Source organism: Schistocerca cancellata, chromosome 2, assembly GCF_023864275.1.
Source record: "Schistocerca cancellata isolate TAMUIC-IGC-003103 chromosome 2, iqSchCanc2.1, whole genome shotgun sequence".
Classification (NCBI taxonomy): domain Eukaryota; kingdom Metazoa; phylum Arthropoda; class Insecta; order Orthoptera; family Acrididae; genus Schistocerca; species Schistocerca cancellata.
The window spans coordinates 286,158,273-286,183,210 of record NC_064627.1 but is presented as its reverse complement, the minus strand read 5'-3'; the positions used below and the strand labels follow the sequence as shown (position 1 = coordinate 286,183,210).

The following is a 24,938-nucleotide window of genomic DNA, read 5'->3' as shown; positions in this document are numbered from 1 at the left end:
CACATCCTCTCCCTGATACATGGCAATACCCTTCAACATTGCTAGGAAATTTCTCAAAACACCATTCACTCCCTGGTGCTCACTATCCTGATCTGGTCCATTCACTCCATTTTCTTCTTAACCCTCTTTAAACATGCAACCCAGCCTGTCCACAATAATACTTTCTGTTCCTCCTTACGTGTATGATTTCAGATTTAAAAGTCGAAGTTCAGCAGTCTGACTAGCGATGTGGCTTCTGTGTTTCAGCGGTGCCAACACCCACGATGCTCTAGAATTGGCTGCCAAGTACAAGATGTCATCAGTATCCAACACCAGCTACCCACAAACTGTCTGGTCGGTTTGACACTACTTGTCACGACTGTCAGTAATCTACCAGACTCAAGGATACCACATATCGGTTCATTATTAATTTCACAGGGAAAAAAAGCTGTATCCTACATCGCTGATACACAAAACTAGCTTAAAGTCCTCGAGGGACAGTAGTCGAACTGACACGTAGTTGCCCTCTTAGGACACTATCAACTCCTAGTATCCAATACCTTCTTCTGCTGTGGGCAATTTCTCTGGATATGTCCTTCCACAGCGAAAGCACCTATTATATTCTGAACCTCGTTCTCACTACCTTGTTCACAATCCCCTTCTAAGCCCACATATCTAAACCTTTCAGTATGCTAGGCTAGTTGTTCTGAATTGTTGAAGGTGCACGGGGGCTGATCGAAAACAGCCACACATGATCACCTGGTTTTATGCTTCCTATGACATTAGCCACCACCTTGCTCTCGGTGTCCAGAAGAAAAAAATGCGTATGCGGCTGTGTAAACCTAGTTAGCATACCCTCTGGATGCCTCATTTATTTATTGTTCTTGTCCATAATGTAGATCAATGAATTCTCGTATTGCCCTCACAGGAAGTGCCCTTTTACAAAAATATCAGTGGAAATCCGCTACGGTATCCCATTCAACTATCCCCTTCCTCTGTGGTTGTCACTATCCCACGTCCCAAGCTGCCTCTAGCGTGATGATACATTATCTGCAAGAATTCCACATATATCAATGCAGACACCTGCTTCTGTTCCATGAATAATACCATATGAAATAAAAACTTGCCTGTAGCACATACTGAATCTACCGAAAATTCCTTGATATTCAACATTCCTGATAACGAATGAAGTACCCTGGCAAATTGCATTTGCCACATTCTACCCACCTGTTCTGATAGCTATGTCTTACAAGCGTTTTTAAATTAGTCTCTACTAAGTTTAAATTTATGAGGATACCCTACGTGGAACATGCTCGTGACAAATCGCTAATTATACCTTCTACCCTTGCCATTTTCACCTGTAACTCTTTCAACACAAGCCTCATTTCCCCATCAACTACTAACAGCAAATCATTACTTATACTCGCATAATCTGTAGTCCTTGTTAGCGACTGGTCCTGGGATGTTGCAATATTAACTCGAACTCTGAGATGGCTAGCAGAATATAAAAAAAATAAATAAATAAAATAAAAAAAATGGTTCAAATGGCTCTGAGCACTATGGGACTTAACATCTGAGGTCATCAGTCCCCTAGGACTCACAACTACTTAAACCTAACTAACCTAAGGACATCACACACATCCATGCCCGAGGCAGGATTCGAATCTGCGACCGTAGCGGTCGCGCGGTTCCAGACTGTAGCGCCCAGAACCGCTCGGCCACTCCGGCCGGCAGCAGAATACAGATTAATTTAGCACTCACATCCGTTCGCTCTCCCGCCGTAAACTACACCAGCTCGCTACCGACCTGCCGAAGCTCCTGAGACCGCGTCAGTACGGTGCTCGCAGGGATGTGTCCACAAATAACTACTACATAAGATACCTCCTCCTCGCCCAGCCATGCTACGACCAGCATGTTCCTAGTGGCCATGTGTACAACAGCACATGGGAAAGCAAGACTCAATCTCTAGTTCGCAATCTGATACTATGGGCATATGGCATTATACCACCACAATGACGAACCATACTCTGCTAGAAATCGTAGTGCAGGATTTGGGTAAATTGGAGTTCAGACTGGGGATTACATAGATGTGGAGTTACTTTGACTAATAATTTATATTATCCCAAAAAAATCTACCTTAACAGATAATGAAAAAGCTATTTGACAAACGGCATTTAAATGCGTAGCCCAGTTACAGGGCCTGAAGCATGGGCCTTGCAACAACATAATAAGTGAATTAAGATTTCTTCAGCACAGTAATAAAACCATTTGATATTAACACCACCGCAGTAACACTTAGGTAGGGGGCAACAGCAAGAATACAAACAGTTCACAGTATTCTGCCTCTTTCCCAAAAAACAACAACATTAATAAAATGAAAATAGCTTGCCAACAGAAGCACTTAATATAATCAATAAAGCAGGAAAGATACTCTCAGGTTCAACTGGGTTCTCATACATTTACATTCTAAATAAATAAATAAATACCAAAACTACTAACCATTTCCTTCAACAGCTACCTACTATTATCAACACTTCTACCCACCAACTTAAATACTACCTACACAAAGTAGCAAACTACTCTCCATATAATAGCATATGCAATTCTGGTTACAGTCACAGTCTAATACTAACAGACGAGATGAGAATAGCTCTTATTTCAGGGAAACAAACGTCCCCCCCCCCCCCAAAGGAAGCAAACACAGTAACCTCAACATCACAGTTTGTACAGAGTCCTTCTGTGTGGAATATGTCTTGTAAATTGTTACACTCAGTACACACGGGTTGTGTCCTTTGCTGTGCACTAGTCACTGTTTGAATCAACTCATCCGAGCAGTATTCCACTGCCAGTCACCAAAGGGCACTCTTAATGCTCCTCTTGTAATATGGGAGCCCTTGCTTGAGTATGCTCAGGAATGATTGACTTCGGAAGGACACCAAGTGCCCTCCTGTCCACACTCTGCTACAGCACCTCACATCAACTGTTAGTGGAGTCCCAGTCCCGGCTCTCGTCACGCCAGCTGTGAAGCACGATCCTAGCTCCTTTGGTGTTCAACCACCAAATACATTAACTCCTTCTCATGTCAATATCTGCGCAGACAGCCTGCCAACTGATGGCTTATTGCCACGAAAAGCCGCCAAACTCTCTTGCCAGAGGCAAACAAATATGCCAGTTCAGACAGTACAACGATATGCCCAGCTGTTCTCGGAGCAACAACAACCACATTGCTGTACTTTTCTTTCACGTGTCGGTTGCTACTTGGTGTTGTAATTATTGATGATTAAATATTACATTTCTTTTATACTGTTGTGAAATTATTTTGTCAGAATAAAGTTAAATATGGTAACAGTTCCATTATTACTCTATCAGGGGCCTCAGAAACCCTGCATCACTTTACCAAAAAATTCAGATTATATCCCTGAACAATTTGTTGGTGGGGTCTAGGTTACCCGTATAACAAATCTCCCACGATAAGCATCCTGGAAATTGTAACTAATTCGCCACATTATTTATTTATAAAATGAACAGTTTCAGTCCTCAGAGAACTCCATAATGTAACAGCCAAAACACCAGCAGCCATGACAGCAGACCGGCAGCCAAAAGAAGGTCGCAGTTACCAGCCAAAGCCCTGCCAGCTCAGCAGGATTAGCAGTCATGGCTTTCGCAACCAACACTTGCATGTGAGGCACATCACGCCGATTCCTAACTCGTGAGCGACTGACATACCGATTACGACTTGATAGTACATTTACCCTGTTTCAAATGTTTCTAAATGGCCTCGATACAGGGAGGCCTTCCGCAGCTGTCAACAGGTGGAAACAGAATTTAAAATGCCATGACCAGGCTGTCAGCAAGTCGTCACAGCTGGGTCGTCCGTGATGGTGGAAGAGTGGATGGTCAGAGTGTCCAGCCCAGGCACAGGGATGTTGCCTCACCACCCCACAGCCATCAGCCGCCTTTCGCTAGGGTACTGTGGTAGTTGGGCCATTGGTACTGTCCAAAGGAGATACCTGAATCGATATGCCTGTACCCGAATGCTGGGGGTTTAAGGATCACTTCTCGTCGTATGCAGTCTGTCTGTTTCAGATGTGCTGAACCCTGTCCGTTTGTATTCATCAATGCAGTGTTCTATCAACAGATTTCCTTCCTTCTTCGCCTGCTCCATCGCCAACCTCCAGCAGAGAATCACTCCTACCCTTCAGTGCACCCTTTTACAATAACTTGCGATTACATCTGACGAATTTTTCCCGTTAAAAAGAAGTACCACATTGTATCTACTGGATATTTATTAACGCAGTCATGAAGCTGGCGAGTACTCGGGAGCTCGTATTTTGTTGTCTAAGCAACAGGATGGAATCGTATTACTTGCCTTCGCAAAGCCAGGTAACATGGCACTGTTACTTGCATCCCTCTTGACCTTATGGACGAACACAGTTATCTTATTTTCACAGCCGGCCGGTGTGGCTGTGCGGTTCTAGGCGCTTCAGTCTGGAACCGCGTGACCGCTGCGGTCGCAGGTTCGAATCCTGTCTCGGGCATGGATGTGTGTGATGCCCTTAGGTTAGTTAGGTTTAAGTAGTTCTAAATTCTAGGGAACTGATGACCACAGATGTTAAGTCCCATAGTGCTCAGAGCCATTTGGACCATTTATTTTCAGAGGATCTCTGTCTTTGGAATCCTAGTTACTCCTGCAGAAATTTTTATTACACAAGAAGCTCATAATAGGCTACCATAAAATGAGTTTCATAATTCTACAGCAAACTGTGCATTTGTGAAACGACCACTCTAGAAAATTGAAATGGCGTATACCTTTTCTCAATTGCTTGGAAAGCCTAATGTGAACTTCGAGATGTTTTTTATTCACGCATAAGGTCATAAACAGGAGAAATTCAACAGCAAATAATGGTTGCAAATAATGAGTGACTGAGTAGTTAAAAAATGGTTCTGGAAATTTGACGAAACACAAATGGACATGCTGGTTGGGATATTTGAGTCATAACACATAATGCACCAAACACTGGATGTCATAAAAACAGAGTTTTCCTACAGATCGCAACCATCCTTCGGCCATCAGATTTTGATGTAGTTACGGTATTGTGTCAGATTGAAAATTGTATCATACGCATGGTCAAATGAAAAGTTAGTGACGAAAGGAAAGCACATTCTACATTGACAGTAGGTATCCTCTGCTATCGATACACTGGAGTCATAAGTGCGATACAAAGAGCTCACTGACCCTGGCAACTAGCAGAGCCACACCTGTCATTATCATTCTCTTCAGCCTCCTCCTCTCTTCCTCACATTGGTTCACAGTAGACGAAACTGATACATCGCAAGGTGAAACTTGCTACAACTGCTCCACATTAACCTGAACACTAAACACAATGCTTTGGCTGTTGAATGGCAACTATCGACTTGATGGAAGAAAGTAGTAGGTAGGCTAGGAGTGCTCTGGAAGAAAGCAATCCACCACCCATTTCCTCTATTACACCACTGACGGCATCATCTGATTCCCCCTCCCCTATGACATCATGCACTGTTGTGAGATTTCTTCTAATAGGCCAAAATGCCCTGTATAAAATAGCAGGAAATTTAAAATAACCCAGTTGTGACAGTCGTTTTCTATCCCCCACTCCTATGACATCACTGTGGAAGCAGGGCTGTTGCAATAAGTGTAAATTTGCAAGAAATCCAAGAATCTGCTTTTTCCTATTGATAGAAGTAGGTTCTTATGGTAAGTGTAAAATCCAAGATCGGTACTGGGTTTTCCAGTGACATCACTCACCTGAGACAAAAGATGTTTGCTTTCCCAGCCCTACTATGACCAACAATTCTTTCACACACCGTGACTCGAAATTCTCTACCCGGCACTGCTGTTCACACACTGGAGGCATCTCCCCAGGCTGGCTGATTACATTTAACTCAGCGCCAGTATCATTCATAGCTCACCACATAACGACACATGGTCCCACATAAGCAACAACTTCACGTCGCAGGCCATTCACGTTCTTCTGTAAGGTAGGATTCTGAACAGAGCAGTGCTATATTAACAGATTAGAATGCACCATATCCAAAGGCAGTATCCTGTGTGGCGTGGAATAAGATGGCTCTCGTGAGTCTCCCTCCCTCAATCCAACAGAGATCTTGCATGGTTCACCTGTATACTCGCTAAATTTTGAGCAATCATATTCCACACACGTTTCGTCTCTTGTAATAATGAACTGCTATGTCCAACAACAGCTGAAAATGCAGGGACTGCTATTTTTCTATCTACCATAGTGACAATAACAGAAAATGTTAAGCCTGCATCATTTGATCTGTTAAGTTTTATCTCATGTAAAACGTGCTAAATCTTCGCAGCACAGCAACAACTTGAAGTCCCTCTCTAGATGCGGTCTTAGGCTTCTACACCTATTGTGCAATGGAAATTGCCAAAGTGTGAGAGTTCTCTACCTTCCTTCCTCCCACAGACACCTTGTACAGTTCATCTGTTCATGCGTGCTCTAATCTGCTTTAAGAGCACAACGTTTTAGTAGGAAGATGAGTCCAGTTGTCAAAAACTTTGATTTGCAATTATTGTCAAAGAACTTTGTTAATTTTGTCACTGAAATTGACAGCTTAAATCACATCATAAATGACGTGTTCCTTAGCAATAAGAATAATTTAAATGTTCGTACGTACATTACAGAACAGTTTTGTGAACTGCTATGGTGGTTACAAATTATTATTATTAGGTTGAGTCTCATGAAAAAAATTAGAGGGGAGATTGTCTTATGTTTAATAACGAACTGCGCGTGGTACATTCAATACATACCTATGTGGCAGATTCTCCAAGTTCATGTCTGTGAGAGGCAGAGTCAAGGTTGAGACACATTTTCACCTGCATCGGAACAACAGTATGTTAGCAGGTGAAGTACTGGGCAAAAATTGGTTATGAAGCATCTGAAAACCCTGTGACTGTACCATATAAGGTGACTGACGTTAAAATGTGTGTTCTGCTGGAATAACTGCCTGTAATTTCGCAGTGCCTCTTCATTCATCTTTGATGAATAGATTAAACTGTTGGGTTGTAGAACTGGAACCTTGTCATACCCTTAAACCCTTGGAATACTGTTCATGAATGGCAGCAGAACAAGGCGCATCACCAGACCGACGTACAATTTTGCAGTCGAGGCGCTTGGGATAACCACGAGAGTGTTCCACCGGCCATACGAAATCGCAGCCCAGACCATATCTCCATGTGTATGCACACAGAAGAGTCAGGTTGGTTGTGGGCCCTCAACTGGACTCCTCATAATCAACACGTGGAAATCGCTGGTGCCGAGGCAAAATCAGCTTTCATCAGAAAACACAGCAAGGCTCCACCCTGCCCTCCAATGAGCTCTCAATTGAGCCATAAATGGCTGTGGTTTGAGGTCAGTGGAATGCACGCTGCAGGCTTTCGGAGCTGTTATTAGAGTAACAGATTTGTAACAGTGCTTTGTGTCACTATGGTGCCAACTGCTGCGCAAAGTGCCGCTGAAGATGCAGTACGATGCACCAGAGACATACACCAAACCTTTACTACTCTCGGTAGTACCACATGGCTGTCTGGAATCCGATCTTCTTGCGACGTACATTCTAGTGACCACCGCTACTAGCAGTCGCGTACACTCTCGACATTCTTGCCAACTCTTTCTACAATGTCGCAGAAGGAACATCCAGCTTCCCTTACGCCTATTACACGACAATGGCATATTTGTAGCCTTAAAGGCCTCAACTAACATCAACTCACCATATGCAGCCTCAAAGGCAATTAGCACCACTATTATGAGACTGTCAAGAAATCTGAACAGACAAGAATAGTTCGACAACTGTCTGACGAACATCCCTCCGCTCCACATCCCAATCTATTCGAGGTTACCGTCCATTTTGTTGGAATACCGCGTTGTACACGTAATCTACGTGAATTTCTTAATTATCTCCGTGAACCTACCACTGGTTTGCATCATACAGCCTGAGTTTGCCAGTACCTTATTAAGTATAACTTCATTTGATCTATCAAAATGTTCAAATGTGTGTGAAATCTTATGGGACTTAACTGCTAAGGTCATCAGTCCCTAAGCTTACACACTACTTAACCTAAATTATCCTAAGGACAAACACACACACTTATGCCCGAGGGAGGACTCGAATCTCCACCGCGATCAGCCGCACAGTCCATGACTGCAGCGCCTAAGACCGCTCGGCTAATCCCGCGCGATTTGATCTGTCCATACTACTCTGAATAAAGAAGAAGATGGTGGTGGTGTTAAACTAGATTTATAATTAGTGTTTGACTCGATAGCAACAAACGTTAACAGAGCTCAAAGAAATGGATAGTGACAGGTACATGAGCAAAATACGGAATATCAAGTCAGTTTGTAACTGATCTGAAGAACTTCTTAAATTGCATTGCAAACCTTAGAAGCCAAGGGGTATAACTAACAAAATGCTAGTTTTGGGCATAAGATGATCAAAGTTGAAACGCTCCAAAAAATTTCATAAACAACTTACCGAAAAAATAATTATTTGCACTTTTTTCCAGATTTTATTGCCTTCCTTATCCGGAGCAATCACTTCTGAACTAGTGGCTCTTTTTTTAAATAATAGAAGTAACTGATCACAGTGTCGTTAATATGAACACTTTAATGGCAGGCAACAATTTAATACTTCAGTTAAACATGATAAGTCGACTGAGAGTGTTTCCCAAATCCTGCCGTGTTCATTTTCTGAGTAACTATCAACTCCATGATTTTGTTTAACCGGTTTCAGTGTTCTTGCAGCTTCATAGCGTGGAAGTTTCTGGTAAAATTCATCACGCAGTGGTTTCACAAAGGGAAGTAGTGTCTATAAGCCTCTGTACTTCAGATATTTTAACCCTTAACCCGAAACATCTCTTAAATATGTGTAACTAGAAACATGTGCTCTTATAGACCTCTTAATATTTTTTATTACGTAATTCCGGACTAGCTCATATTATAAGCAGATGAAATAATAATCAGCGCTTCTACAGACTTCTTGATTATGATACATACCATGAACAAAAAAAATCGTATGTGTGGTAAATGGAAACGAGCGTTTGGCGTCATTGGTCGGGAGGCCCCTTACGGGGCAGGTCCGGCCGCCTTGGTGCAGGTCTTATTACACTCGACGCCATATTGGGCAACATGCGAGCCGGATGGGGATGAAGACAACACAACACCCAGTTCCTGAGTGAAGAAAATTCCCGGGAGTCGAACCCGGGCCCCTTAGGATGGCAGTCCGTCTCACTGATCATTCAGGCATCGGGGCGGACAGTATGTGTGGTCACGTAGTATGAGTCCTAAAATTTCTGTGGATATTGTTACACCAGTCACGATACTAGTGAGTACAAATTAAAAAGACTGCAGAAAATATAAAAGAAGGCAATAATTAAAAGAACTGAAAGTATTAATTCACAGAACTTTTGTACACTCGACACACATCTTCGTACCACATTTCAGGCAAATTAGCTAACCATATTTGGTGCACTTGTATCGCTGCTTACATGAACTTTTCCTTTTCTCTCTCTCTCTCCCTCCCTCTTTTGCGGTCTATCAGTTCGTATACCTCTACCATGTCATCAAATTATCCTCCTATATTCGAGATTTGGTAGGCGTTTGCGCCAATTTTTTCATTTAATCGAAGCATTACTCCTTTCAGAATGTTGTGTTGAGGTATTTTTCTTCCTGTGATAGACGTTGAACGTAACTACTTGAGATTATCTTTGCGATAAAAAAACTGTTCGCTGTGAATAATTAGCTGTGGTGCAAGTCACAACTCGCTCTTCTGCCAATGAAGCATTTTCTTCGCTAGTATCACACACTATTTCATGATGACCACCATCTACCACATAATGAGAACTAGCATCAGAGTCGTCAAAAATATCGTCGTCATTCCCATTTTCCTCTTCACTTATATTATGCAACTGCTACTGCACCGAAGCTTCAGAAAGCGCTATGAAGTAAGAAATTCCGAGAACTCAATGTAAACAAAAATATGGAAAAATCAGAGACATGTGGATTATTCGACTTACCTATTTATTACATGTAATGCGAAACATGTGGTCAGACGTGCAGCTAATTTAGTGATCACTTCTAAATAATATCTTTATCGTTAGATTGATAAACTCAAGCTGATTGTTGACTTGCTTTACGCATGGCAGGTATTAAAGCGAATATACTGAAAAAGAGAGGGTGTTTTTTTTTGTGCTGACACACTCAATGTTTAAAATTAATTATAAGTCAGACAATTCTTTCGGGTTAACCTCGGTTTTTCACTATCTATTTCTGAAAATCTTCCAGCTCTTCATTGAGAGATTCTTCGTAAAAGGAGGAGGGTGACTTCTTTTGAATTGCAACCACACCATTTCGTTCAAGCCTTTCACTGAGTCTTGGAGACAATATTGAGTCACATAGTCCAGATGACACAATTATTTCATCACACTATTTTATATCTTCTGCTGGCCTTGGAAATGAGAAGCGCCAACTCATCAGATACAAAAACGGAAGGATATTTCCTTGCAACCTACTCATTAATTCCAAAATCTTTATCACATTCCGTATAGGAATGACCAGAAATCATGAATTTGTGATTTGCAGTTTCAGTGTATTTGCCTCTACGTATTTTAACCGAACACTGTCCCTAAAAGCTGATGTATTTGACTCATGTGGGCAATCTAATCACATAGTGTAAGAGGCAATTTCTTGGCACCCTGAGCAGCCTGACTGTCGTGCCAAATGTACATTGTTGCAATCCAGAGGCTAAATCATGTATACAAAAATTGTAGGTCCACAGCTGTCTCACATAATATGCTCTGCTGCAAGAGCGCACATGTGTATGGTATTTCTTCTGTAAATCAAAACCTGTTGCTATTTGCGAACTGTCATATTTTGAACATTGTTTTGCCCAGCCTTTTGCTTCTCCAGCTGCTCGTTCCTTAAGCAAATGTAATTCCTTTTTCGAGAGTCAGTGTCTGAACAGTGTTTCAACCTGCCACACATCACACAACTATCAGTACAAGGTGAATGGAAACCCAGACTGAAGGCCGCATTGAACACCAATCTATAGTAACTCTTAAAGAGGTGATACATTATTTTCTGCAAAAAACTCTTTACAGAGTTGGTAGATTTTGGTTATATTTAAGATAGGATCGAATACTTAATGCTAGGATACTTCTTTTTATCATAAGGATTCCTATCTTTTGAAAATGAGTTTATTAGTTTCTTACCAATCCGAACATGCTTTTCAGGAATCTTCTTTCCTGTTTTTTTTTTTATGTCCTCTTCAATCTTTCGTGGGAACTTCAGTGGAAGATTTCTTAGACAAGCCCTTGGTAACACGTTTGTTACTTACACCAAACATCAACAAGAAAAACTATTTACGAACTCTGAATCTTTTCAGATTTTTAAGTACAGGTTGCTTTCTTCGTATTTCATAGCACCTCTTTTTGCCACATTGGTTCTTGTGCTGAAACTGAGTGATGTTTCTAGATTCAAGTTTTTTAGATTTCAATATTCATCAAAAATTTTTAGTGTTTCATCTTCATTAATATTTTCGCTACACTTAAATTTACAGTTGGGAACATATGACCTTATCCTCTTGAGTTCATGAACTTTCTCCTCCAGATCTGTATGCTGTTTTCCTTCATTTATAAGTCTGGAAGATTTATTTCTTTTCCAATTCTCTCGTCTTCTTAATCTCTTCCCTCTTGATGTGGCTATCCATTTCCAATAGCTTCAGCAGATTCTACATCAGGTTCAAAAGTTTTACCTTCATCAGTGTCTGCAAACGAAGTAACAAGCATTATGCATCTTTTATTCTTAAAAACTTTCTGGCCCCATACCATGAATATGTACAGTACAGAGGGTACACTGTATTACAAATGCAATCATTTATAATATAGCGAGCGATTGATTTTAATATATGTGCCTTACTTATTCAATAATAAATTTGTAAATTCCTTCATAAGAAATTTAGTAAACATGATAAAACCCTTGCCGTGTTCCACAGATTTGGACTTGTGTTTTATAGTTTAAAATGTCCCTAAAATTAACGAATTGTGTAGGAAGTAAAATAATAAATCACAAAGAATCAATACAATAGTTTTAAATTAAATAGCTTCTGTTGAAGACTCAGCTAGGAAGACAAAGGGCTGTTTTTTGTTTGCAGTCACTTGGCAGCCAAGGGATAAAAGTGCAATTACAAGATTTGACTTTCAAAGAAAGTATAAAATTGTCTTAGCAGTTTTCTTTTCAGCCACTAGATGTCAGCGCCAGACTGATTGTTACTCGTATCTATTGGCCATACAGATTTAAGTCTGCTTTAACTACGGAAATCTGCACTTACCTCCATAATTAAAAGTTTGTCACTTATACCCCTTGGCTTCTATTGGTCTAGTAGACAAGGCTGTGTGGAAGGCGAAGCACGGATTACATTTTATTGGAAGGACACTCAGAATATGCAACAAGTCTACCAAGGAGAATTGCAACACTACGCTTGTCTGTCCGCTGCTAAAGTATTGCTGTGCAGTATGGACTTCTTACCTGACAGGATTGACGAGGGACATGGAAAACGTGCCAAAGAGCGCAGATCGTTTTGTATTATCACGCAGTAGGGGAGCCAGTGTCACTGATATGATACGCGAGTTCTGTCACACAGTTAAATAAGAACACAATCTAAGGCATAGCAAGCTACAGTAACAACTCAATGACCTAGGCAGACACGACGTCAAAGGCACCAGAGAGAGAGAGAGAGAGAGAGAGAGAGAGAGAGAGAGAACAGCGCCATACGAAACGCAAATGCATGTACCCACGTATATACGCACAATGCTGAAATGGTTTCTAACCTGAGAAACAAAGAATGGTATGAACATGAGAAACGCAACATAATTGCAATTAATATAAAATGCATTGTCACATATACATACGCACATGTATTAGAGGCCAATGGTGATGATTCATACATAAAAGAAGCAAAATGCGTGTGGAAAAAAACAAATAGCCTTTCAATTTGTTCCAAAAACAGAAAACACCTACATGAATTTTGAAGCAACTACGAAACGACGGAAAACGAAAAAATAAGGAAATTATGCACACTTTGTGTATGTTTAAAATGTATCTTCTTTGCATGTGTTCAGTGTCTGCGTCTACACTGGAAACGTTTCAATTGTCATGCACAGTGACTCTCCTAACAGATGGACTGCCACTCCAGTGCCTGTGGATTCGGTGACCTTGGTTGCCGTCGTCACCTGCAAGTTGCTGGGCTGTATGGCAAGAAGGCTGTTGCATGGCAGACTCCCTGCGTTCCCCTGCAGGTACCAGCCCCTGTGCCAGGCAGACCCAGCATAGGACGGTAGGCTCCCTGTACCTACCAGCTGACCCACTTCTTGTTCGCAGCCGCTGAAACAGTAACTTCAACCAGCAAAGTCTGACCACTATGTACAGCCTCAGCACAGTGTATTATGTCCCCGTCGCTATTTTGAAACGAGAATGGCAGTCATAACTAATTTAATGAATGACTTTAGCTCTGATTATTCTTCCACATAATAATGCAACTTAATTCGTGGCTACTTCACCAAAAGTTAATTTAGAATCCTCACTGAAAAATCTCCCTTATTAAAAAAAAATAAAAATAAAAAAAAAATAAATAAAAATGGTTCAAATGGCTCTGAGCACTATGGGACTTAACTTGTGAGGTCATCAGTCACCTAGAACTTAGAACTACTTAAACCTAGCTAACCTAAGGACATCACACACATCCATGCCCGAGGCAGGATTCGAACCTGCGACCGTAGCAGTCACGCGGTTCCAGACTAGCGCCTAGAACCGCTAGGCCACTCCGACCGGCTTATTCCAAAAACCTTTAAAACATGGCTGCCCAGAAGTTTTAAGTTTAACAATTGTAGCACTCTGCTACAAGTCTGTCCTATGGTGATCAAAGTGAGGTGTGTGTTACGTATCAAGTTCAAATTGACAACACTTTATAGCTGTACAGGCCAATGAACATACGAAAACGTGTACTGCCAGAAAATAAAAGCAACGCCCTCAAGGACCGTGTTCAGTTGCACCTGAATATAATATTTTTATTAGAAGGAAGGTCACCGTTGGCCGTTAATTTTGATGGTTTATTGACAGCAAAATCGATTTTAAATCACCATCAAAATTACGGTCAACGCTGACCTTCCTTCTAATTTCACGTATATGGTCGTTGTGCACACAACACTAAGGAGTCGCCAATCAATAATATGTTTATACTGAGGGTTTCTAGTATTATTGATTATTTGTCGCAGATTTAACTCAGATACCTGCTTGTACGCCCTCTGTTTTGACTCTGCAGGCAGTAACTGTGCTGGGTGTAGAGGTGAGCAGTGCAAGATTCATTCTAGGATTCAATCATGCCCCACTGACAGGGACATACTCTTCTACAACAACTTCAGCCATTAGAACATGGTCACGTCAACCTGTAGGTGGACTTTTGGAGAGCTGTTGCACATATTGAACACAGTCTGTCGGAGGTGTATTACAGCGTTCTATTAGTGGTCTCTGGATCACACACTAGTATCAGGAGCTCGGCAACTACGCAGATAGGCGTACATCAAGATCAGTGCAACATGCTGACAGTGGTTGGTGGCTGATTATCATCCAGGGGCGAAATCCGGACAAATTTTGCACCAACAGTACCACCAGGAACCAATGGGAACCGTCTGCCGGCTGCAGGGCTAATATGAACTGTTCCTTTTGCCAGGCTACTACTGACACCGCCAAGCATGGCTGCCCTGGTGTTATGAAAGAGTCGACTGGAGAGTGCAATGGCGCTCTGTTGTTGTCACTGATGAGAGTAGATTCTGTCGGTACGCGAGTGACGGACGCAGACCCGTCGAGCTACCTATTCTGGAGCGTATTCGCCCGTGACACACGGGTCCCATTATTGACTTCATAGTGTGGATGGCCTTCAGTTATAACACGCGATAACATTTGGTGTTTTGTTGGATAAAATAACAAGTGGCTGGTACATTTCACATGCTGGTATACCCATGCTACTGAAACTTCTTTGACTAGAAGGTGATGAGCTTTATGACAGGACAAGGCATGTCCAGAAAGGCTGCTGCGACGCAACGTGCTCTATGGAACGTAAAAAAACTGCCAGATTTCTAGCCACCTAAAACGATGAAATAGGAGCGTAGTCTTTCTCTAGAGCCCGAAAAAATCATTGCCGAATTCCAACAAAAGGCGGAAGATGTACGAGATAATCTATCACAGAATGTCGTCCGACGCATTTACGATCACTTCATTGCGAGAAAATACGACTGGGTTGCCGCCAGAGTGGGTTCATTGTGTTCTGATGCTACTGTTTGGAAACACTTTACTGTGACATACTGGTTTCATTTGGTCGGAATTTCGTGTCACAAACTCTTACAATGACTGTCCCTTGAGGGTATTGCATTTTCTCCGGCTGGTAGCATGTAGTTGTTGTGGTCTTCAGTCCTGAGACTGGTTTGATGCAGCTCTCCATGCTACTCTATCCTGTGCAAGCTTCTTCATCTCCCAGTACCTACTGCAACCTACATCCTTCTGAATCTGCTTAGTGTATTCATCCCTTGGTCTCCCCCTATGATTTTTACCCTCCACGCTGCCCTCCAATACTAAATTTGCGATCCCTTGATGCCTCAGAACATGTCCTACCAACCGATCCCTTCTTCTGGTCAAGTTGTGCCACAAACTTCTCTTCTCCCCAGTCCTGTTCAATACTTCCTCATTAGTTATGTGATCTACCCATCTAATCTTCAGCATTCTTCTGTAGCACCACATTTCAAAAGCTTCTATTCTCTTCTTGTCCAAACTATTTACCGTCCATGTTTCACTTCCATACATGGCTACACTCCATACAAATACTTTCAGAAATGACTTCCTGACACTTAAATCTATACTCGGTATTAACAAATTTCTCTTCTTCAGAAACGCTTTCCTTGCCATTGCCAGTCTACATTTGATATCCTCTCTACTTCGACCATCATCAGTTATTTTGCTCCCCAAATAGCAAAACTCCTTTACTACTTTAAGTGTCTCATTTCCTAATCTAATACCCTCAGCATCACCCGACTTAATTCGACTACATTCCATTATCCTCGTTTTGCTTTTGTTGATGTTCATCTTATATCCTCCCTTCAAGACACCATCCATTCCGTTCAACTGCTCTTCCAAGTCCTTTGCTGTCTCTGACAGAATTACAATGTCATCGGCGAACCTCAAAGTTTTTATTTCTTCTCCATGGATTTTAATACCTACTCCAAATTTTTCTTTTGTTTCCTTTACTGCTTGCTCAATATACAGATTGAATAACATCGGGGAGAGGCTACAGCCCTGTCTTACTCCCTTCCCAACCACTGCTTCCCTTTCATGTCCCTCGACTCTTATAACTGCCATCTGGTTTCTGTACAAATTGTAAATAGCCTTTCGCTCCCTGTATTTTACCCCTGCCACCTTTAGAATTTGAAAGAGAGTATTCCAGTCAACATTGTCAAAAGCTTTCTCTAAGTCTACAAATGCTAGAAACGTAGGTTTGCCTTTCCTTAATCTTTCTTCTAAGATAAGTCGTAAAGTCAGTATTGCCTCACGTGTTCCAGTATTTCTACGGAATCCAAACTGATCTTCCCCGAGGTCGGCTTCTACTAGTTTTTCCATTCGTCTGTAAAGAATTCGTGTTAGTACTTTGCGGCTGTGGCTTATTAAACATTGTTCGGTAATTTTCACATCTGTCAACACCTGCTTTCTTTGGGGTTGGAATTATTATATTTTTCGTGAAGTCTGAAGGTATTTCACCTGTTTCATACATCTTGCTCACCAGATGGTATCGTTTTGTCAGGACTGGCTCTCCCAAGGCCGTCAGTAGTTCCAATGGAATGTTGTCTACTCCGGGGGTCTTGTTTCGACTCAGGTCTTTCAGTGCTCTGTCAAACTCTTCACGCAGTATCGTATCTCCCATTTCATCTTCATCTACATCCTCTTCCATTTCCATAATATTGTCCTCAAGTACATCGCCCTTGTATAGACCCTCTATATACTCCTTCCACCTTTCTGCTTTCCCTTCTTTGCTTAGAACTGGGTTTCCATCTGAGCTCTTGATGTTCATACAAGTGGTTCTCTTATCTCAAAAGGTCTCTTTAATTTTCCTGTAGGCTATCTTACCCCTAGTGAGATAAGCCTCTACATCCTTACATTTGTCCTCTAGCCATCCCTGCTTAGCCATTTTGCACTTCCTGTCGATCTCATTTTTGAGACGTTTGTATTCCTTTTTGCCTGCTTCATTAACTGCATTTTTATATTTTCTCCTTTCATCAATTAAATTCAATATTTCTTCTGTTACCCAAGGATTTCTACTAGCCCTCGTCTTTTTACCTACTTGATCCTCTGCTGCCTTCACTACTTCATCCCTCAAAGCTACCCATTCTTCTTCTACTGTATTTCTTTCCCCCATTCCTATCAATTGTTCCCTTATGCTCTCCCTGAAACTCTGTACAACCTCTGGTTCTTTCAGTTTATCCAGGTCCCATCTCCTTAAATTCCCACCTTTTTGCAGTTTCTTCAGTTTTAATCTACAGGTCATAACCAATAGATTGTGGTCAGAGTCTACATCTGCCCCTGTAAATGTCTTACAATTTAAAACCTGGTTCCTAAATCTCTGTCTTACCATTATATAATCTATCTGATACCTTTTAGTATCTCCAGGGTTCTTCCACGTATACAACCTTCTATCATGATTCTTAAACCAAGTGTTAGCTATGATTAAGTTGTGCTCTGTGCAAAATTCTATCAGGCGGCTTCCTCTTTCATTTCTTAGCCCCAATCCATATTCACCTATTACGTTTCCTTCTCTCCCTTTTCCTACACTCGAATTCCAGGCACCCATGACTGGTAGCATAGAGAACACAGTATGTAACAAAATGCAAGGTCGAGATCGCTCATTGCTTTCCTGACATAAACTGGCGCTCAGAACATCTTAAAAACAACTCGACAGATACCACGGGGTAGCCTTCGCAGCGGTTGTCACATCGAAAAACTCCAATAACATCTGCATTGGCCCTGTGACCCATTAATCTTCCTCATGCCACACACAAAAGGTCACCTCTTGTGAAGCGCTACGATTTGCTACGCCCTTCAGAACTAGACGTTGAAGGACAAAATAATGGTTTCCCCAAAAGAAAATTCAGTATCTCGCCAGGAAACTTATGTTACGCAACGTACGGACTTGACATTAGGAAAAGGGAAAATGAGGTGATACAACAAAAGAAGAAAGATTTTAGAAGTACGATACCTTACTTTGTTACCTTATCTTCTTCGTACTTTTGAGACAAAGATACAATAACGTTGTCAGAATCCACCAACAATCCTCATTGATGGCAACTGCACTGCCATCTGTCCTCTGATTTCCCTGTCCTTGTATGATATCTCACAAACACGGAATCTCCTATAATGCCTGGGTGTGTGATTTCCACAATTTTACTTCTGATTTTGAGGCCAACTGCTGTTGCTGCTTCACCTGACATTTCCACTAGTCTACTCACCGTGTCGTCTGTTTCCGTACAGGTTTCGCTCTGATGCAGATCTCATTCTCTTGTCTTCCCGTATATACTCACCTAGATCCATTAGACTAGCTTAAATGCACCCAGGGATAGTTGTTGTCAACACAGAGGAAAGACCTTTTGTGTTCTTTTGGCGCTCTGTTAATGAAATGTTGAATCAGCTCGCCATTGCAGTACGGATGGTCGACGCTGACGCTGACTCTGGAATGACGAGCCTGTCCTTGGCTCGTGGTGGTGCAGTTTAGACAAAATTTGTCATTTCTGCAGTTCCTGTAAGAGAGAGAAATATATATTACCACTCTTGTCGATTGATACTGTCTGGTGTAACCTGAAAAAGAGAAAGACACATTCTGTTGAGGGATTAGTAAAACTTAATCCCTCAGCAGGTCAGGCCAATGCGTGGTTGGCCTGTGATGAGGTTGTTGGCCCAGTCCACGGATGAGCCGGTTGCGGGAGCGTCCCGTCTTCTCGCAGAACTTCCTGGCGATGGCGCGGAACCTGTCTCGGAGAGGCAGGATCCCGGTGTCCTCGTGGAGTTGGCGCGTCGAGAAGCGCCTCGGAAGATGCATAGCAGTTTTCAGGGCGCGGTTCTGTATCCGTTGCAGAGTCACAATGTGAGCATCTGCGGCTTTCCCCCAGACCACGGCCGCATACTCTAACAGTGGGGGAACCAATGTTAGGTAAAGCGTGATGCCGTGTTGCGGTGGCAATGACGACTGCGGGTTTAGCAGCGGATACAGGGCGCGGAGGCGTCTTATTGCTCTCCCTTTCACATCACGGATGTGATGCTTCCAGGTGAGCCTGCGGTCTAGGGTAACCCCTAGGTATTTCGCCGTCCCACTCCATGGGATAGGTTCTCCCAGGATTTCGAGCGGCGTAAGCCCTGGCGGCAGAAGTCTTCGAGTGAAGACGACTGCCTGGCTCTTTGTGGCGTTGAATTTCAACCGCCACTTTGTTGCCCATGAGCCCAAGGCGTCGCACCCGCGTTGGAGGCGGTTTCTCAGCACTTGGGCTTCATGCTGCGGGTGAACAGGTCTGTATCATCAGCGTACATCGCCAGTTCGACTCCTGCCACTTTCGGCGCGTCTGCAGTGTACAGGGAGTACAGCGAGGGGCCGAGAACCGACCCCTGCGGCACCCCTGCACGTATCTGCCGGTCTGTGGACGTACCGTCGTCAGCCCTCACGTGGAAGGTTCGTTCGGACAGGTACGACCGCAGCAGTGTCATGTGGGACTCGGTATCCCTTGTTCAAAAAGTTTGAACTCGAGACCGTCGTGCCACGGATGGTCGAGATGGTAATTCCGTTTTTAAATCTTCTAAAGATACTGCAGATAAGATCGGAATCGTGTAGCTGCTAGTGGAGGAGCTTTTATGATACTCCCTTGTAACCTAATTTGTTCGGAAGATGACCATAACAACTTAATGAACTCTGTTTCAAATTCTGCAAACGCCATACAGTGCCCAGTGACTGTCAAAACTTTTGTGATAACCACTCCATTTATATGACTACTCATGATTAGTCACTTTCTCGGGATTGGCCAGGAATTCAATAAATCATCCTTAAATTGCCTTAGGCAAGTGTTAATGTGCAGGACTCCGCCTGTCGTGGATGTGAAAAATTTCCTTAGTGAAAAGAAGTATCATCGAAAACTTTTCTGTTGAGGAACACGGATCTAGTGAATGACACGTTTCCCTCACTATGATCCTATTTTGCGACGCTGACGCCGCTCCACTAGTCACAGAATTATCACAAACATGTCGCTCGTCTTTCGCTCTTCCAGTACTCTCTACTAGGTGAGGCCATGATTCCGCAACTATCGGCCACTTAAGTTCCTTTCTCAGGTTCTCAAGACCTTGTTTGTGTGAGGGGAAACACCTCAGTCTCCGAGAATCAGACACGTTCTCTAGTTACAGATTCCGTTCGCCCCTCCAGAGCCTGCAATCTTTGAGTACAAACATCTTCGCTGGTCATTGAGCCTCACTTCGAAGTGAGACTTATCACTGAAGACGATTCAGTTACAGTCAATATGATTACAGGCCGAAGACGTGTCTTGAGACGCCCCCAAGAGAGTTGGAACACCAACCTGCAGGACCCCTTTGGTTGTCATCCGTGATATCCCTACAGCACAGCGGTACGTCGACGATATTATACGCCCTGTTTTGTTGCCCTTCATGGTAAGCCATCCTGGGCTGACAATTCAACATAATTCCCGCCCGCTCACAGCGGTAATTTCTACTGTTCTTCGTGCTTGCCAAACCATACCTTGACCACCAAGGTCACCACATCTCTTCCCAACTGAACTTTTGGAGCATTGTGGGCATGGTCCTCCAGGGTGGTATTTTGAAGATCTAACGAGCCAATTGGACCGAATTTGGAACGATGTCCTTCAGGACAGCCATCAATTCCAGTCAGTCAATGCCAAGCAGAGTACTTGCTTGGGTACGTGCCAGAGGTGGGCAATGCCTTATTGAAAAGCTTAATTTCTTTCAGTGGGAAGGTATGTGCGGCATGCTGAGTCAGGTACTGCAGAATTGGTGAACAAAACAACGTAGGTGAAAAATTCAGTTATGTAAACACAAGCATAACTTCACACCTTTATCTTTAGAACAAAAATGAGAATCTATAAACAAACCGATAGCACATAGTACCACAACGAGAAATCTGAACTGATCTCTACAATCAGCTGTACATCTGTAGTAATAAACACGGAGCACACGTTTTACGGTACGTCTGACTGGAATTAGCCAGTACCACACGCTTCTAAAACATTTAGTATTCCTCTTCAAGGACCCTTAACATTAAAAGCCGCTAAAATGCATTTTACTCGAGTTTTACTTTTGACACAAATGGTGGTTGAGACTGCTTTTCTCTTAAGTTATTCAGCACAACAACAACCCACTTTAAATGTAAAAGCAAAAATTTTTTCTAAGTTGTGTAAGTAGCCTGTTTAGGTTTTCTTATTGGTAACGCCACGTAGCTCTCTGTATGAAAATCACTGGCTGTGCTGTGTGCAGTCTGTGGCTGGTTTGCATTGTTGTTGGCTATTGTAGTGTTGGGCAGCTGGATGTTAACAGCACGTAGCGTTGCGCAGTTGGAGGTGAGCCGCCAGCAGTGGTGGATGTGGGGAGTGAGATGGAGTTTTGATAGCGGATAATCTGTACAGAGACAGTAAATTTTTAAGACTGGATATCATGAACTGATATATATATATATATATATATATATATATATATATATATTATGAATTTTGAACACTATTAGGGTAAATACATTGTTCTCTATCAAAATCTTTCATTTGATAACTATGCCTATCAGTAGTTAGTGCCTTCAGTAGTTTTAATCTTTTATTTAGCTGGCAGTATTGGCGCTCGCTGTATTGCAGTAGTTTGAGTGAGGTAAGTGATTTATGAAAGGTATAGGTTAATGTTAGTCAGGGCCATTCTTTTGTAGGGATTATTCAAAGTCAGGTTGCGTTGCGCTAAAAAAAAAAAAATTGTGTGTCAGTTTAAGCACAGTCATGCATTATTTTTCTAAGGGGACGTTTCAGTTGGACTGCTTAATCTGTAGGTGCTCCATAGCGTGAGACATTGCTAATGAAGACAACACTGCTGCGACAACTCAGTGGAATCTTCAACGACTCGTATTGGAAATGAAGAGTCAGCTACCCTACAAGGCTGGTTTGGCAACAAGCGATACCAAGTTTTTTAGAGGTGAGGAACTGTAGACCAGAAAAACACTCTTACAGATATGAGATAGATTTCCTTGAAAATGGAAAAGGAAAGCGTATACACGATTGCGAATCATTCTCGGTCGCCATGGTGATTACGTGTGCAGTATCCATACATAACTCTTCCTAATATTCAGACTTTTATAATTGCCTGTTCAATCAGAAAAGAGACGAAAAACCTTCACTACGGAAGTCATTGAGATTAGTACTGTTTATACTCCTGTTAAAGGCTCGTCTCATACTTCTGTGCCGTGTGGATTCGGAGCGATTTAACCCTTTAACGGTAAGGTGAAGTTTCCTGACAAACGCTAAAGTGGGGTTGGATCAGACCCCACCCTCCAAATATCGATTTTTCGAGGTAAAATAAAAAATGAGTAATTGGAAAAAGTTTTATTATTAATTAAACACATATATTTGTTATAACAAGTTTTTTTATTTTTATAGTCAATAAGTAAGAATATAAAGTACTTTGGAAACAATAGGAATTTGATTACAAAAAAATAACTTAATAGAAATATTCTCTATAAAATTGTTGAAAACATAGTAAAAAATCAATAGATTCAGTCATCAACTAGAAACTTGAGTGCTTTAGAAATTCTACAGATAGGAACTAAATGTGAAACATCTCTTACTACTTGTAGAAAATAATTATAGTGTCAGCAGTTTCGAAATATTAAGTTCTCAATAATAAATGTCTTTGTACACATAATGTAATAGGTGGTTTCTGAACAGTTTTCTGCATCGATATTGTCGCCATCCTCTGACTCAGCCTCCTGTTGGAGAAACTCGTTGTATATCTCCTCAGGAGTTCTAAGGAGTTGATTCGCCATTTTAGTAAGATACTAAAAGAGAAAACAAAACTTAGATGTAATGTAAACATAAATATGGGGTTGAATCCTCCCCCCCCCCCCCGAAAGAAACTAATAAGTGTGACGTAAACAGTAAGGTGGGGTCGGATCCAACCCGAGCGCGGGTAATGTAAGTTTCGGATAGAGAGGGTAGCTGCAGGTCACTCACCAGACTGACGTGGCCTCCTCGGCGTTCTCGGGACGACTGGAACCACAGCGCTCTCAGAAAAGGGAGTGGGGAGTTATAAACAAAACAGACTCCTTGGGGTCAGATCCAACCCCAACCTTACCGTTAGAGGGATAATATCGATCGATCCCTATGTTTGGCAGCAACACTGGCGCTGGTAGAGTCATAGCGATTTTCCGCCGCCATAGGGAAACGCAGGGACGATTATGCCGATTTAAAAAGACACCGCGGGGGCGGTTGTCTGTGACTGACCGGTTGTCAAGCGGTTTGCGTGGCGACACGGCGGGTATTTAAGCGCCGTGAACATTGAGATCCTTGGCTCGCTGCTACATTTGAAATGTATGTCAGAGTAGATTACGTCATGTCATGTGTCGGCCGGATCAGTGGAGATTGCTCGCTGTAGATGATACGTGTCTGTAGCTTGTGCACATACTTCGATTTGGATTATTCGTAAGAAGCTCGTGTCCACTACGGCGCCGGGCTGGTTTCCTGTCGGCCAGTCCCAGAGGACTGAACACACGGGCGACTGGTGGATATGCTCAATCTATTACAGCCATTGACAGAACGGCTGTTAACTTACGTTCCTACTCACCGGAAATTACGGTGAGCATTCAAATACAGTTACAACCGTTATATTTTTCGTGTGAAACGGACTATTTTCCTACCTACCATCCTAATTATCCATAATTCTCTGTAAAGCAGATTATTTGTAGTTTTGAAGCGATCCCAGTCAAAACACGCGTTATCTAAATAAGCAGTACATCAAGCGATTTCAGCGCACAGTGTCTTGTGTTGTATTTTCTTTTTTTTTTTGAGAATTGTAACTGGTGTTTGATGTCTTACAGAATAGCTTTAGTACACATGTGTTTTAGATTGTGATTACCGCTGAAAGGGTGCTGAATAGAAGAAATGGTCAGTCCTAAAATGGTAGCCCTCTCTGCTAACAGTACTAGAGAGTCTAAAAACTTATCTGGCCAACCAGGTTGATTGTTGATATTAATCAAAGGAAAGAAGTTATCTTGAGTCCTCACGGACATGTCTGCATGATCAACTGATTGCAATTTAAGAATTTGAATCTATTTTACTTGTCTATTTGGGATGCTAATGGACTGCTAATTACTTATGTAGGTTCCTAAAACTTAAATTTGGAACGTATTATTAAACGATAGATTGTCTTACTAAACTTCTGAGTTAAGGCATGGATTTAATGCCAAGATGTCAGAATGTTTTCTGAACATCCTTTTCTGAACATTTTTCATTAAAAAAAATGCTGGTAAATTAAATTCTGCTGGTAATCGATGAGACTGTTCCATCTATTTATCGCTGTAATAAAGCGTTTTATTTTTATTACATTTGTTAAAAATATGGCCCAGCATACTACCACTCAAAAGCAGCTCTAGCGCATATCAACTTTGACTCGCGAATGCTTCAAAGAAGAAACCACTGTGTGTACGCAGCCGCAATAATCTCTTCTACTTCCTGTTCTAAACGCAATGTGGCAGAGACAGTTTTTCCGCTCTCAGGAACACTGGTTTTTCAATTCCTTACTGCACTATACAAAGCAGCTGAACAGAAT

General features: G+C 42.1%; 1 protein-coding gene across 1 annotated transcript in view; it reads left to right on the top strand.

Moving 5' to 3' along the window:
- Nucleotides 1–226: 226 nt before the first annotated feature.
- LOC126153327 (uncharacterized PE-PGRS family protein PE_PGRS54-like) overlaps nt 227–24,938 on the top strand; it is a 45,694-nt gene continuing 20,982 nt past the window's right edge. Inside the window, exon 1 of the mRNA XM_049916064.1 lies at nt 227–333. Within this exon, the coding sequence (XP_049772021.1) occupies nt 227–333 (107 nt within the window). The remainder of the gene's footprint in view (nt 334–24,938) is intronic.